Source organism: Pecten maximus, chromosome 1 (genome assembly GCF_902652985.1).
Source record: "Pecten maximus chromosome 1, xPecMax1.1, whole genome shotgun sequence".
NCBI classification, from domain to species: Eukaryota; Metazoa; Mollusca; class Bivalvia; order Pectinida; family Pectinidae; genus Pecten; species Pecten maximus.
In genome coordinates this window covers 45,627,604-45,644,409 of record NC_047015.1, presented here as the reverse complement: position 1 = coordinate 45,644,409, position 16,806 = coordinate 45,627,604, and the positions used below count along the sequence as shown (strand labels likewise).

Below are 16,806 nucleotides of genomic sequence, written 5' to 3'. Positions count from 1 at the left end.
AATTTAAATCTTGGGTTTATCAGACTCTTTTGCAAGGATCGTCCACCAAATCTTCACAACTACAGAATCAGAGAATGTGGTGTTGTTGGATTTACTGGTTAATACTATCTTCACTGATGACAGAAAACACAAGACATCTTCATGCTTATATTTATTGCTCTAGTTTCAAACAGCATGGTTTGAAACAGTACAAAATAGCACATCTTAAAAAACAGCTGCATTAAAAGGGCTGAAATGTTTAAAACTAGTTGCAACACTAAAGCAATGCTCAATAAATACCACTGCTCCTACCCGAATTCGAAGTTCCAGGTGAAAGAGGGGTGAGAATAAATAAGATACTTGATGGAGTTAAACTAAAAAAATGTAGTCAAAATATCATACTAAAGTATAATGGTATTATATATATATGTAATACCTTATTGTGACACAATTTGATCTATTTACAAAGTTCCATGATTTTCTATGAAAATTGTGAAAAAGGTAATACTATTTAAGATACATTTTGTTTATTTCTCAGGTGATTGGGAAATAGGTCACAGAGTCCTAGTTACATTTATTTGCAGGAAGTATACTACATATTTTATTGTCTGATGTTTCCATTAAAAAAGGCAAAAAATTGAGGCCTTAAATCCTTTTTTCTTTGAATGATATTCAGTGGGTGTGGAAAATACTGATAACTAAGGTGTATTTTGAATGTATTGCGCTTTTATCTATAAAAAAAGTTTGATTTGCATGAAAATACAACCAACCTGTATAAAAATACTTGAGGATGTATGACCCTAAAAAATTATTACAACTGGATGCAGATATACCTGCATGAACAAGATGAATATTAAATGATTACCACTTGATCTTCTGATGGGGCTATAACATAAGTTAAAAATCTACATCTGAATAAAAGAATAATTCATACAGAAAATGAAACACTTTACAGAATCATAAAAATATATACATTTTATCAAAGTGTGTTCACATCTGATGTAAAATATCAGAATGTTCCGTTAAAAATAACCTTCACAGATATCATCAATAGTTTGGCACTTGTTTTTGTTACATTTCAATTCCACTTAATCTAAAACGCATTTCACAACTCGCATCCTTTCAGTAAATGTATCTTGGGGTAAAATGGGACTATGATAACACACTCGCCTTCAGACTTGACAACTTTTGAGAAATATTAGGTTTTATATTATTTTGTGATGAAATCCTTCAATCAATATAAATAATCCTGCTGAGTACTGAGTATCGATGTCCGGATATGACTGAGGTTAATGGATGTTCATTCTATTTGACACCAAGGGGAAAAGTTTACGACTGGCCAGCATTTTTTCTGAGGATTGTTGCAGTATAACTGTTGGCGTACAGTTCTCCTTGTCCGACGTCTTGACTGGAGACTGGAAGCATGCCCGGCACACAGCCAGATATTTGTCTGCCCCACCAATCACCTCCACCTGTAGGAATAAGTTGATAAGATAAGAAAGAATTATGACTCAGCAGACATTTCTGATTAAGCACGTGCCTATAGCTAACAATATATAAGTTAGGTGTGATTCTAGACCTAGCCCCCATCCCCCCTCTCTCATTGACTAGGGTGGACACAAGATTTGTACCAGAAACTGCCATATTGGGAGATGTAAATATGAAAATTAAAGCTAAACATTATGCAGTTCCCATATATGTTGCCTCACCAACCTCCACAAATCTTTGAAACCACACAATACAAGTTAAAAGTGCAGAGAATGCGTAAGATTTTGTCTTCCTTTAAAGGCAGTCTGTTTCAAGCCTCCTACTTACCTCTTTTTCTTGTCCTTTTCTCTTGGTAAATGAACCCTCACTATTACATGTCATGCACACTGCTGACAGCTTTATTACACTTTCTGCCAAAGGTACCAAATTCAAAATATCACCAAAGCCCTGAAACAGAATTATTATTGCAGAAGTCAAAACGAAGCAGTACATGTACGGTATTCAAAATCATCTCTCCTTTGACAGGTTGAGGACAGTACAACTTCCCCAAACTGATCCTTCTTTATTATAGTAATACAAATCTTCTCAACTTCACGATCCCTCTGAATTCTGAATACCAAACTGATATTGTGTCCAGAATGGTTAAATATTCCCGATAATACTTCGGTAAATCTGCATCAACTAAGGGACGTGACAGATGCCCATCCAACGGACCATAAAATCAACACCTGTGGCAATTGTTGTTGTAAGCTATGTCTATGTCTAAGCATATGCATGTAGTGGGTAAATTGGTACATAACACCAACGAATAGAGGAGCATTATGATTTAATTGTGTTCTAATCAACAAACCAAGTCACAATGCATCATCAAAGCTGTAGTCTGTTTACAATAAGAAAAGAAGTAGAGCTAGAAAGCCGGAGTTTCACATTCAATTTGCATGATGCCCGAACAGATTATTTTTGCAGAGGACAAATTCGCATATGATCAGGAAACTAATAGTAAATCTTCATTTTAATAAAATGCAATATCAATGTCCTGAATAAGGTCAGTAGGAACTGTTAATGTTTAAAATTATTATCCCCTCGCGACGAAAGTCGGGGAGGGGATATAGCGTTCCGTTCGTACGTATGTTCACTTTTTGTCAGCGCTCTTGCGACTTCATTTTTGAACGGATCCTGACCAAACTTCATATATGGGTCCAGCATGGGAATACCTCAAACGAGTTTCTGTTTCAGGGTGCCAAGGTCAAGGTTACATTTTATAGAAAATCTTTGTCAGCACTCTTGCAACTTCATTTCTGAACGGATCCTGACCAAACTTCATATATGGGTCCAGCATTGGAATACCTCGAACGAGTTCGTGTTTCAGGGTGCCAAGGTCAAGGTTTAGGTCACCGTTACTATTTATAGAAAATCTTTGTCAGCACTCTTGCAACTTCATTTCTGAACGGATCCTGACCAAACTTCATATATGGATCCAGCATGGGAATACCTCGAACGAGTTCGTGTTTTAGGGCGCCAAGGTCAAGGCCAATGTCACCATTACTATTTATAGAAAATCTTTGTCAGCGCTGTAATGCGACTTCATTTTTGAACGGATCCTGACCAAACTTCATATATGGGTCAAGCATGGCAATACCTCAAACAAGTTCGTGTCTTAGGGCGCCAAGGTTAAGGTCAAGGTCACCATAACTATTTATAGAAAATCTTTGTCAGCATTGTTGCCACTTCATTTTTGAATGGATCCTGACCATAATTATAATAACTATCAGGAAATGAAATTGCTAGTGTGATGCGTAACCAGATACTGTTGAATGCATAACAATATATACCATATTTATCTGGCAATGAGCCCATGCCTGATAATAAGCCCATCCATGCCTATTGCAGTTCAGTGCAAATGATAACTGATGTTATTTCAATGTCCTGCAATAACCCCACCCCCCCATTTTGCGTCAGAGTTCATGTGTTAGCACGCGAGGGGATTTGTATCGTTTGCGATGCCTTGTTGTTCTTATTTTTATAACTATTCTAGTTTGCAATGTAATAAACACCCCTAGTCATGTTTGATAATCGCAAAGGTGTTAGGTCGGATGTAGGTCGATGCCGATGACGGCAAAGTGAAATGATATAATTATGCCATATGTTTGCAATCAGTAGTAGAACTGATTTAATTAGTTCAATTCTTATTAAATTTTATATTCTGTGTATTCATTATCTTCTATTCTAAACAGATACAAAATATAATAAATTATCCCTGGACCTATACTGGTCAAAATTTATCACTTCGCCAAACCAAACCCTCTCTAAACTGGCCAAATATTCATGTGCCGTGCATGATAATTTTAGAGAAGTTCCACTATTTCCATCAATGCTACATAATGCATTTAGTGTCTTTTTGGGGAGAATGGACTGAATTGATTTTAATTGCAGTTCTCTATACAATAGTATCCCTTTAACTAATCATTCTAGAACAAATAATTTCTTATCAAGGTTTATTGTTGTTTCTAGACTACTTCTCAAGTTCTGTAGTTTTTAGTGTGTCAGACAAGGTGGAATCCATGCCTTACAACTTAAAATGTTGATACTGATAGTTTACCTTTTTCTGGAATGTCCCATCCAAAGCAGATACTATCACAATTTTACCATTCTCAGCCATATCATCACAAAACGACACCACATCTGGGAACTGAAAAAGGTAACAAATGCAAGATTTCAGGGTTTGTTCTACTATCAAATGATCCATTATGCCGGGAAAAGATAATTTTAGCTTCTTTCAAAAATACCTGTGATTATTATTCAAATCAGTACAAAAAGAGTCATGATTACATTATACATACCAGAACAATCCACCCTTTTTATACCCGATCCTTGACTTAAAATAATAATTTTGTCATTTCTATTAAAAGTTTTGTCTTTGATCTCACATTGCATTTAGTTACTAAAGATAACAAATATGGTATCAGACATAACACTTACAAACTGTCCCTCATCAACACCAATGACGTTGTACCCTTCACTTAAAACTTCCATATCGGCCAGTCTCTCTGCAGCTACTGCTGGCAAGGTTTGTCTAATATAAAAAAGACATGATTACATAATTGTCATTAAATCTATTAACTTGTATTAATGTTTAAAGTATCAAAATTTTCTTATAAGTTAATTTATTAATGAATTCATGAAACTTTGACTCTATTGTTTGCAGAAGCATAAAGGTGTTAAGAATGTGATAAAACATTACAGAAAATAAGAATGTCAAAATGCTAGGAAAAATGATGACAAAAGGAGATAAAAGTCGGAATCAGTTTCAAAGTAATTTGTTTTAATGTTTTATACCTGTCGTGTGTGGCAAGCCCTTCTTTTTCATATCGGTCATCCTTGGAATATTTGATAACAAGACATTTGTAATTGGCAATTTGATATCGTTTTAATCTCCTCATCAACTCTGTGCTGTAAAAACACAAATCATGAACAGTCATAACAGCTTAATCACTGCTTAACAATAATGTAAAAAAAAAATTAAAATGCAGTACTTTATTAATGTATAATACAGGCTTCATTACAGGTTGATAGGGTAAAAATAGCTTTAACTTCTGATCATAATCATACAACCAGTAAATAATAAATGATTTTTAAACAAGAGCAAAAATTAGAACTTCTTTTTATCATTTACTGGCATTAATTTTTTTTGTAGAAATCAGAACATTAATGATTATCGTAATCACTGAAAATGTCAAACTTGTTATGTTATGAACTTCAAATTTGATATTACTATTAATAATGATATACGGTACTTGCATGTATGTAACTAATGAAGGCTTTTTAAATTGTTACAAAATTTGTGTACTAGATTGTAGATACTTACGTTTTTCCCGAAAACATTGGTCCTATTATAAGCTATGGAAAAAGAAATAAGTTGAACATATCAATACAGGTCTATAGATAACTGACTGGTTATATAATTAGTTGTAAAAATACACTTGAAAAGCTGTCACTCATTTCAATATAATACCAGGTAATAGATATTTCAAATTATTATTATTCAATACAAATGCCTGTGCATCGATATCATATATTGTTATTTTTTATCAACTTGATTATGTTTTATCAAACAAGACGCCCTATATAGGTGCACTTTTCTCCAACTTAGAACACTGCATGATCTCAACATATTTTGGTATCTTTGGAAATCTTTTCCCTTGCACTGAGATCTTAAAAACAAAATTATTCATAATTGCCTCGTCTATAATTAAATCAAAACCTCTGGTTAATATGGCATAAATTTAGAATTTGTATCTCAGACCAGAGATCTATATAACAGTTAGTAGGCCGATATAAATCTCTGCTCTTTCAATTTTTTTCCCTTGCTCTGATAATTAAATTAAAATCTTTAGGAACCTAGTTAATATGGCACGAATTATATACACAAAATTGTTAAATATTTCTTTGATTGCATTTGGGGTTTCAATTTATTTCTGTAGATATATCTATTACTATCGTGATTTAAGCTGAAGTATATACAAATATAGATCTACATCTCTTTCTTTGTTATATTATGAACCTCCATTATAAAATGGCGCGATTCCGCATATGAACGTCTGCTTCGAACGTTTGCAAAGAATTTCGCGTGAAGCGGTTATAATAAATGTAAAAGTAGATCGTTACTTGATGATAGCTGATTGTATATTAACATTTTTTGTGTTTACTTAAACGGGAAATCCAAAGACTGAAGTAAAATGCCATTAACGTGGTGCATCCTAGTCCTATAACTTGTATAAGACTTCGAATGTTCATATCGTGATTTTTTTTACTTTGATTATCGGATATATTTCGCAACCTCGAAGTTCGACAAATAGCAAAAATGTAAATATATCCGATAATCAAAGTAAAAAAATCACGATATGAACAACTGTGCAGTAGGCCTAGCTTGCATTTATATTTGTACACAGGGGACTAGGCCGTAACAGACACTTGTAGTACAAGTTGTACAGCAGGGTAAATACCAAAATAAGACTAAGCTATGAATAAAAACACAAAATACCTGAATTTGTCCTTTTGAGGAAGTTGACCCAATTTGTGGTGAAGCAACGACATGGCTTGAAGACATCATCTTGCAAGGTTTCAGAAAAAAATCTTTTGGTGTGTTGGTTATTAAGCCGGGCGTATATCGCGGGAGATGATCGTAGCTTTAAAGTTCCCTCCACATAAAATCACGTGACAGATCTGAACAAAATTATTAAATATTGAATAGATATTTCATTCGTAGAAGTATTTTAATATTGAGATGTCATTATTATGATTTTACTGCAAAATGTTTTTTTTGTTATCGCGAATATGTTTATTATTATATATATTTTGATAATATTAAAAGCGCCACCTATATGTGTTTTCCTTGACAACAACAATGGCGGACCAAGAGGTAAGAATTCATTTCAATTTGCTATTCAGTGATATGTCATCGTTATAATGCACCTTCATTTGGATCCGAAACATTACAAATTATCACTGAACATTTTCTGTTTTTTTTTCGTCTGAAAAACTAAAACTCTCGGAGATATATCGCATGAATGATATCTGACATGTTGATGTTCTTCGAGCACTTGACACTTGTTCAGAAAAATAAGTAAAAATTTTCAAAAGAGAAATATGGATTAGATTATCAGAAATTATTGTCCTAAGTGGTCATATGAGTACGGAGTGTTGATTTATATTATATACGTATACGTCATTTAGTATTTCGATCATCGTCCATTATAACAGGTAAAAGAAAATGGCAAGCCGTTTTAACATTTAATCCAATTTCCTCTTAGAGGAGTATTTTTTCACTTGAGTGAAAAAAAATACTGCAAATAATTTAGTCACAAGTAGATCTAGTCGTTGTCTACTACATTTTACTGCATTTGTTGAAATTTAACTGAGTAATAACTAATGTTTTGATCACTAAACCAATTATGCAGATTGCTGCAGTGTTCTTATTATAATGAGCCAATGTAAATTTCAGGAAGCTGCACCTGTGACAGAGACAACAGAAGAGACTACAGCCGGGACAGACGAAGCACCTGCTGAACAACCAGCTCCTGAACCAGAAACTACTGAAGGTGGTTAATATACTCCTTTTCATTTTTTCATGATATATTAATACAAATTAATTTCAAAATTAACTGCATATAGTTTGTTTTTGGATCAATTGCTGATATTGTGTTTTTGTTACCATGTTTAGAAACGACAGCAGAAAATACAGAGGAAAACAAACCAGCTGATGCAGTAGAGGGGGAACAGACAGAAGAACAACCAACAGAACAGTCTACTGAACAACCAACAGAACAGTCTACTGAACAACCAACAGAACAGTCTACTACTGAACAACCAACAGAAGGAGAGGGAGATGAGGCTAAACAGGAAACACAAGATGATAAACCACAGACTGAAGGTAATACATATATGTTTGGAAAACTTAATTCTCACATTTTGTAACAATGCCTATATAGTGATCATCCTCATGTCATTTCCAATCCATGCTTGGACTTTTTTGTATCTCTATTCTAAGGTGAAGAGGGTGAGCAAAAGACAGAAGGTGAAGAAGGAACTGAAGTACAAGAACCAAAAGAGGGAGAAGAAGTGAAGGAAGGTGAGGAGACTGAAGCTAAGGAAAATGAAGAAACTGCTGAAACTAAGGAGGGAGATGAAGAGGCTGAAACCAAAGAGGGAGAAGAAGGAGCTGAACCTAAAGAAGGTGAAGAAGGGGCTGAAACCAAAGAGGGTGAGGAAGGAGCTGAACCTAAAGAGGGTGAAGAAGGAGAAAAAAAGGAAGATGGTGAAGAGCGCGAAGGTGGATCACCTGTACCTCAGGTATTACTTAAATTAAATATAGTGTTGAATGAATAGGACAGGTTTATTCAGAATCAAAATAAAACCATTTTAACACAAATGCATACATTTTAAAAATTGAATGATTTTTCATTTTATGCAAATATCTTTAAATTTTTTAATGATTAAGAATAAATACAACTTGCAGAGTGATACATTTGCTGCTGGTGAACGAGCAGAAAGTCCTATAGGTGTTGGAGAGAAGTTGTCAAGAGAAGGGAGTCCTACCCAGGAGGCTGAAGGGGTACCACAGCCAGATCCTGGTGTCCTTGAACCAGGAACACCTGAAAGATCAAGGCCAGGTAGGTCTTTATATTATATAGTTCATAGTATTCGACGTCCTTGTAAGCTTGTGGCTTCTGTCGACGCATCTTCATGGTTGTACACTCATTTGCAGGTTGCGCAGAGGACACGTATACAACTTTTATATATATACATTAGTAGCAAGAACGTAAAAACTTTACTGGATGATTGACCCAATGCTTATTGAGCCTAGATTTAAAAGTATTAAGGGACGGGGAATCTACTACTGATGTGGGAAGTCGATTCCATGTATTTACAATCCTATTTTTAAAAGCTTGTCCCCTAATATAAAATTATTATATGATATTCTAACTAATATTTCATTATATAACCTAGCTGAGAATAATGTTATACTTGAGGAACAATGAGTACTTTGTGAACTGAAGAATAATGAGGACCATGTGATCACAAAATACTCATTGTTACTCAAGCCATATTCAATGAGGACCATATGCTATCTTAAAAACAATGAGAACCATGTGACATGGAGAACAATGAGGATCATGTGACATGGAGAGCAATGAGGACAATGTGACTTGGAAAACAATAAAAGATCATGTGAGCTGTAGGACAATGAAGATCATGTGACCTGGAGAACAATGAGGATCATGTGACATGGAGAACAATGAGGATCATGTGACCTGGAAAACAATGAGGACCATGTGATATGGAGAACAATGGGGACCATGTGACCTGTAGAACAATGGGGATCACATGACCTAGTAAACAATGAGGACCATGTCATACAAATCTTGCATAGAACAATGAAACCAGAGCATTGTGGGATTTGTAGTGAAACTGACATACATCATAGCTGTTGTCATACTTTTGGTTCATATAAAACTGGACAGAGATTTACCAATAGAGGTCCTGTTGTCAGTTCAGTTCCACAAAGGAAACACCAGGACTGAAAAGGGACCATATTGGTCACTTCTAAAACACTGATAAAATGGATAGATTTAGGTTAATTGATGCAGATGAAGAGGATGAAACAGCAAACTCAAATGTTGATAGCGAGGAAGGGGATTCTGATGCCGCACCTTTTGATCTTGAGACCTCATCTGTTGATGGAGGAGAGAACATAGAGACTCCAGCTATTGATGGAAAGGAAGATACAGGGAGCCCAGTCATTGATAGAAAGGAAGACACAGGGACCTTATCTGTTGATGGAAAGGAGGACACAGGGACTCCATCTGTTGATGGAATGGAAGATACAGGGAGCCCAGTCATTGATAGAAAGGAAGACACAGGGACCTTATCTGTTGATGGAAAGGAGGACACAGGGACCACATCCATTGGTGGGGAGGATGGAACATCATCTAGCATGCTTTCTGTATGCAGTGAGCAAACTGTTAGGGATAAGCTAACAGACATGATTGCTTTACCGGAACAGCCACATGCACAGAGTCTTTCATTTCCCGAAATAATGAGTGTAAAATCTGATGTCGATACCTCTGTCATCCTTTTAAATACAGAAGGTATAGTTATAATGAAATAGCTACAACATAAATCTCGTAGAACTTGTGTATCATTATTGATGTCTCAGGAGTAAGTAAAATTTAAACAAAAACAAACTTCTGTATCATTCTTGTCAACATTTCCTGTTTAGAAGGAAGATACGATTTTACCCTTAATTTAGACATGGATGATCAGTTAATCTTCTTTATTATTCATAGCTTAAAATACTGGTCAGTCAAAGTAATAGTCTGTCATGAAGAGCAGCTTTAAATATGATGTTAATGAATTAGTTTGTCAAGGGTAGGTCTAAATGGGCTTTTTTCTAAGGCTAGAAAATTTGAACTACAATAAGTGATGATACTTACTGTTTGGTATCAACTTGGAACAAGAGTATCAAATATTGATTTACAAATATACATAAGACTGGTGTTGGGTCTCCATGGTTACTGAAGTTATTAAAGATTCTCTACATTTTTTATGAAGTAATAAGTGAACTAGCTCAGACTTGGTAATGTAAAACTTCCTATCAATACAATAGAGTCATTTGAGGAGGGGCTGCAATATAGTACCATTCACTGAAACATCATGTCATTGCACAATGTTGTTACATTTCTCTTGGTTCGTTTTACTGACACTGGAAAGAGCCAGTCGGAACAGAAAAAACCTTAAAAAAGAAAAGTACTGAATGGGGACAGCATATACAATTGGTATACCCTGTCTACAAGGGCAGTACCAGTATCATTAAGGATGTGCAGACAAACTTATATCATTAAGTTTATTTATTTGTCAATTTCATTTGTAGGTCTAGTTGTAGTACCGTGAGGATATTTTTTTCTGATTTCAGCTTCACAAGCTGACGAGCATGACAAACACCTAGAAACATTTCAGGAGGAACAGGAAGAGGAAGAGGAGGAAGAAGAGGAGGAGGAGGAGGAAGAGGAACCAGAATTTGACAGAGAAGCATTGATGGAGAAATACTATGTATGTGTTACAGTTAAAGAACAAAAATATTTTCAAATTAGCTATCAATGTATATATCAAACAAATTCACATCTGGTAATAAACTAACCATGTCTGGTAACCCACTCATGTCTGGTAATAAGCCCACCCATGTCTGGTAATAAGCCGTCCCATGTCTGGTAATAAGCCCACCAATGTCTGGTAATAAGCCGTCCCATGTCTGGTAATAAGCCCACCAATGTCTGGTAATAATCCATCCCATGTCTGGTAATAAGTCTACCCATGTCTAGTAATAAGTCCACCAATGTCTGGTAATAAGCCCATCAATGTCTGGTAATAAGTCTACCCATGTCTGGTAATAAGTCTACCCATGTCTGGTAATAAGTCCACCAATGTCTGGTAATAAGCCCACCAATGTCTGGTAATAAGTCCACCAATGTCTGGTAATAAGTCCACCAATGTCTGGTAATAAGTCTACCCATGTCTGGTAATAAGCTAACCCATGTCTGGTAATAAGCTAACCCATGTCTGGTAATAAGCCATCCCATGTCTGGTAATAAGTCTACCCATGTCTGGTAATAAGTCTACCCATGTCTGGTAATAAGCTAACCCATGTCTGGTAATAAGTCTACCAATGTCTGATAATAAGTCATCTCATGTCTGGTAATATTACAAGATAACACAGTGGGTTATTGACTTTAAAGAATGTTGAAAACTATATAATGAAAGCTGTATCATTATGGTGATGACAAACGTTATGACAATGTTATCTTCCTAATAAAAAGGTATGTACCCAGTAGTCATTTACATTAAAATCATACCTGTACGTAAAGTAGTACTTTAAATCACTGGATTTTGCAAACATGGACTCTGCATTTACTTATACTGGTTACTGATAGCTTGACCACTATCCAAAGGTTTTATTTTCATACAAATAATCGTGAGGGATTTGAATTTGCAAATGACTTTCCACATGTATTAACAGGAAAATAAATCCCACTCCAAATATAAGTGATGTACATCCACTTAAGTGTAGTAGTTCCCTAGCTATGCTTACATTATTATACAAAATGTATCTATGTTAGTCTAGTATTCATCCAAGTTTACCTGATATACTGTCAGTCTCTCATATTTACTGTTAGTCTTATACTTTTGTACTAATTATTGTTGTTACATTTTTCCAGGCCACAATTACTGAAAGAGAAAAACTTCAACAACAGAACTACCAACTCCAACACAAACTTGCGGAACTGTTCCGTAAGAAGAAAGCAGATGAAAATCGTCAAGATTATGACAAAAATGCTAATGATCAGGATTCCAAATATGTGAAATACATGGGTAAGTTTGCTCTAAGATAAATATATTGAGTATCATTTTCTTGCATACATTACTGCATAATATTCAGGTATTTGTTCCCGGATCTGATAGAGGAAACGTTTCTCATACTCCAGTTCTTTGCTCTACCATGTATATGTCACCAAATGAACTACTAATGTCACAGTAATGGTAAATTCTCCAACAGATTCCCCAGGTTGGTAGGAAGTAAACACAGTTTGATATCGTATTTCAGCACAATTGGATGAACTGCGCAAACAAGATATGTTAGAACGGGAAAACTATGAGGTCCAGATTGAAGAACTGAAAGATAAATGTGAACACAAGAAAGAAATGGTGGATGAAGAGAGGAAACGCTTCATGGAATTCAAAAAGCATGTAGCTCTCAATTCTGTCAGTAACAGATCAGGCAAACCCATTCCACCTAAGGTAGGTCAATGATAAAGTAACACCTTAGGTCAGTATGGGTAAAAGTGCCACCTTAAGTAGGTGGTCGATAAAATCCAAATCTGTTAGAGGAATTTCTCATCCTAGGATATGGATCAATATATGATTGTTTGGGTGGAACACTTGCCTTTCACAGAGGTAGACAGCTGAAGTTTGATTCCTCAATGTTCATTAAAAGGTATGGGGTCACCTGCCCAACCACATGGCTTTTCTCTAGGTATTCCAGTTTCCTGATCCTACAGTAAAACCCCTCGCACACATATATCAGGGCTAGTTCATTAATGGGAGTGACATTGATATACAAATGTCTCTTGTTTTGCAATTGTTTTGAATTTAATTAAGTTACATTTATTGATATTGATCCTAGTAATTCTTCTCTGTAGTATTGTATACATATATGATCCAACCACACATTATCTATCACATAGATTCAATCGGGTATTTATTATGAGAAACTTTATCATTTCATTTCAACAGGATATCGACCAGTACTTATCTAATGAAATGAAGAAGGAGTCAGAGGTTGTGAATGTTCGCTTAGAAAACATCAAACTGAAAAATAAATTAAAGAAAAAGGAGATGCAGCTGAAATCTAAGGTAAAGTGTTCATGAGACAATTGAATAAAAGTTAGATGTATGATTTGAATTGACATTTTTTTTATAAAATATATCCAGAATCAGTACTTTTATATAATCATAGCAATATATTGTAGAACTTATTTAAACCTAGTACAGACACTTGTGATAAGAATTACTAGTCAGGTGTAAATTACCATACGACTAAACAACACTGTGAACGTAAAGCATATATCCAATTATGAAGATGAAAGATACCAGTATGATACCTGTATGTTTATTTTTTGTAAAGCCAAGGGTTATCTCCGAGATTCATCACGATACAGTTCACCTCAGTATAATGCTATTACATGTACTGTTTTCAGGAGGAGCTGGCCGAGAATCTTCACCTCATTGATTTTGAACAGTTGAAAATTGAAAATCAAACATATAATGAAAAGATTGAGGAAAGAAACGAGGTTAGTATACATACACACAAATACCACAAACACACGTATATAATGGTCAATGTCACATAAAAACTGCAGCCATTGTCATACACATGTGGATGACTGCCAATCACACACTCATGTGAATAACTGTCAGTGTCACACACATGTAAATGACAGTCATGTTACACTCATATAGATAACGGCCAATATCGCACATATGTAAATAAGATATTCTTGATATTGTATGAATATGACAATACCTTACTTATCTTTTAACCATTACAGGAGTTACTGAAGCTGAGGAAAAAGATAACTAGTACTGTTCAGGTATTAACTCACCTCAAGGAAAAGTTACAGTTTGTACAGGCCGAGAACCAGGTCCAAAAGACAACACTGAGGGAGGTCGAGTCAGAGGCTGCCATGGTAAGTCAAACATGTCTATTGTACAAAGTTGCTATGGTAGATCTAATTTCTCCATTGTCTTGGACTGTCTGGTGCCATGCTAAGGGTATTATCACCATTGTCTGAGGCTGTCTGGTGTCTAATTTACAAATTGGAATTATGTTAATGGTTTCTAACACAGTACATTTGGATCTAAGGTTAGCAAAGTGGGAGCAACTCAATTTTTCAGATTTGTTTGCATTTTTGTTGCATATTGCACATTCAGACTTAATTTGTGTAAATACTGTCAGTTTGCTTCTTACGCCTGTTAAGATTTACTTCGTTAAAGAGATAAGTATGTTGTAATTAACCATTTAATTTTTCAGAAAAGAGATATATTATCAAGAACAAAGCAGGCAAGAGATGCACTGCGGATAGACAACCAGAGACTGCGTCAAAACTGTGGTTTACTAGGCAATGAGTCATTGCTCCGTGATTTCGAGGAGAGAAAGGACGAGGGAGATGATCTGAGACACAGACTAGAAAGTTTAAAAATGGAACATGCAGAATTAACATTAAACTGTAATCAAGTGCGAAGGAAAATAGAACAGGCCAGAGCCTCTCATGGATAGAAACCAGCACTTCACTTCACAAGTCTTTCATCAAAAACTTTCATTTGTCACTTGTAAATAATTGTACTACTATGTACATAACCATCATGTTTATAAAACAATTGTATATAATTTGTGAAAATATGTACATAAATATAATGTGCATGACAGAAAATGATAAAAATATATTGATCATGATGCATCAAGTCTGATTGGTTGATCTTTTCTTGTATTACAATTTCCAAATCAATTGAATCAATGTAAATTGATCATCTGCAATTCTTTGTAAACTGAGAATAGTAATGGACATCAAGGTCACATATACAGGGTCAAGGTCAGTCTGTTAGTGTAAACACATTATAAGTACACCTCTGGTTACTATGGTTTTGTGTTGTGTTTACACCTCTGGTAACTATGGTTTTGTGTTGTGTCTGTCCTCCCTTCCACATTTTATCTTGTCTGGGCTCTATCTCCTACACTAGTCACTGGAACATGTGACGGTGCATCATGTACCAAACATAGATCATTCTTACCTACATTTTGACCTTTGATATACATCAAAGAACAAAAACTGTCAGAAGACAACATATCTCACTGAGTGGGTTGAAATTCAGACTTAGATTTTTAAAAGTAGTTCAAAGGTCACAGTTAAGGTCAGCAGGTCCACAGATGTAAAGCCACTGGAAAGGTCACAAGCAACATACATCAAATATGAAAGCCCTATCGCATACATACCAGGCCAAGGTAAAAGGTTTTTAAAAGTAAGTCAAATGTAGGTCAAAGTGACCTTATGGTAGTGCACTGCACATTTTCTTCAGGTATATTACATGTTTTATCATTATATCTTCAGTGGTGAGAAAGTTATGGCCAGGTCAAAATTCAAGCTTAATTGACCTTGATGTCGAGGTCACAATGACCCAACAATGGAGCACTGCACTTCATCAATGGGCGACCTAAGCATTAATGTATCTTTTATGGTTGGCAAGTTATCTATCGGACAAGAATTATTTGAAAAACAAGAAATTGCTGTAAAAATTGCACTTGTTTGACTATGAAGGTCCAAATGATGTAAATACAGTGCACAGATATTGGCTTTGATGCAAATGTCCTCCAATTTTCATCAACACATCTTCAATAGCTTATAAGTTATGGCCTAGACAAGAAATTATTGAAAAATTTGCACTTATTTGACCTTTGACCTCGAGGTTATGTCACAGTAACCTAATGGCAGTGCACTGCACATTGGCCTTATATGATGCAAGTATTCTCCAAGTTTTATCAACATATCTTCAATAGTTTAGAAGTTAGGGCCTGGACACAAAATTATGGTAAAAATTGCACTTATTTGACTTTTGGCCTTAAGGTCAAGCTCACAGTGACCTATCGGCAGTGCACTACACACTGTCTTCAAGGGCTGCAATTATCCTTCATGTTTTATCAACATATCTTCAACAGTTCAGATGTTATGGCCAAGATCGACAAGAAATTAGTAGAAGAACCAGTACTTATACAATACGTCTCCCTTCACTTGAAGGCGAGACATAATAATACCAATGGAAACTCCGAAAGCTCTTTTCACAAGGAACATATACATGAAATACCTTAGCTGTATCCTCATTAGTATTAATGTAACACTGTTTTATAAAAACTTTAACCAAGCTTTTTATCGATGACTCTGATACTGCGAGGTAAAGCAAAAGCTACCCTAGATTTGTCCTGGCAAGCTAAAAACTTTGTTCGAACTCCATTTTCAACACTATTTGTCGCTGGAACTTCATACTTGGGGCATATTTTCACCCCATGTAGGTCACTATGACCTACATATTTAGCTTTGACCTACATCAAAGAAAAAGTTTGTCTTGGCCTGTCCTCCTGTAATACTTATCGCTTGAACTTCTTACTTATGGTACCGGTTTCGTCCTACATGTACTTGTATTGAACTTTGATCACTACGAAAACAAGCAATATTC

General features: G+C 35.3%; 2 protein-coding genes across 3 annotated transcripts; one reads left to right on the top strand and one right to left on the bottom strand.

The window, feature by feature from the left end:
* Window positions 1-138: 138 nt before the first annotated feature.
* On the bottom strand, window positions 139-6,684 carry LOC117335175 (thymidine kinase, cytosolic-like). The gene is made up of 7 exons (XM_033895143.1): window positions 6,509-6,684; window positions 5,333-5,364; window positions 4,804-4,917; window positions 4,447-4,540; window positions 4,067-4,156; window positions 1,795-1,914; window positions 139-1,451 (listed from the first exon to the last, which is right to left on the bottom strand). The coding sequence occupies exons 1-7, from the start codon at window positions 6,575-6,577 to the stop codon at window positions 1,269-1,271; spliced, it is 702 nt and encodes a 233-aa protein (XP_033751034.1). The 5' UTR covers window positions 6,578-6,684; the 3' UTR covers window positions 139-1,268.
* Window positions 6,685-6,797: 113 nt separating this feature from the next.
* LOC117335140 (coiled-coil domain-containing protein 96-like) lies at window positions 6,798-15,043 on the top strand. Of its 2 annotated transcripts, XM_033895085.1 has the most exons (12): window positions 6,798-6,886; window positions 7,469-7,565; window positions 7,688-7,897; window positions 8,015-8,316; window positions 8,483-8,636; window positions 10,940-11,076; window positions 12,240-12,393; window positions 12,626-12,819; window positions 13,315-13,434; window positions 13,779-13,871; window positions 14,130-14,267; window positions 14,612-15,043. In XM_033895085.1, the coding sequence occupies exons 1-12, from the start codon at window positions 6,872-6,874 to the stop codon at window positions 14,855-14,857; spliced, it is 1,860 nt and encodes a 619-aa protein (XP_033750976.1). In that variant the 5' UTR covers window positions 6,798-6,871; the 3' UTR covers window positions 14,858-15,043. The 2 variants fall into 2 exon arrangements, with proteins under 2 accessions (XP_033750976.1, XP_033750984.1); XM_033895093.1 differs by lacking the exons at window positions 6,798-6,886; window positions 7,469-7,565; window positions 7,688-7,897; window positions 8,015-8,316; window positions 8,483-8,636 and adding an exon at window positions 9,572-10,115.
* Window positions 15,044-16,806: the final 1,763 nt, after the last annotated feature.

What these genes read in the sequence shown, in the direction of transcription:
- LOC117335175 (XM_033895143.1), bottom strand. Translation starts at nt 6,577, where the DNA reads ATGATGTCTTCAAGCCATGTCGTTGCTTCACCACAAATTGGGTCAACT. An exon ending in GTGTTGATGAGGGACAGTTT is followed by an intron (nt 4,157 to 4,446) that starts GTAAGTGTTATG and finishes TACCTTTTTCAG; the next exon opens with TTCCCAGATGTGGTGTCGTT. An exon ending in GAAAAGGACAAGAAAAAGAG is followed by an intron (nt 1,452 to 1,794) that starts GTAAGTAGGAGG and finishes TTATTCCTACAG; the next exon opens with GTGGAGGTGATTGGTGGGGC.
- LOC117335140 (XM_033895085.1), top strand. An exon ending in TGAACCAGAAACTACTGAAG is followed by an intron (nt 7,566 to 7,687) that starts GTGGTTAATATA and finishes TACCATGTTTAG; the next exon opens with AAACGACAGCAGAAAATACA. An exon ending in AGATGCAGCTGAAATCTAAG is followed by an intron (nt 13,435 to 13,778) that starts GTAAAGTGTTCA and finishes TACTGTTTTCAG; the next exon opens with GAGGAGCTGGCCGAGAATCT.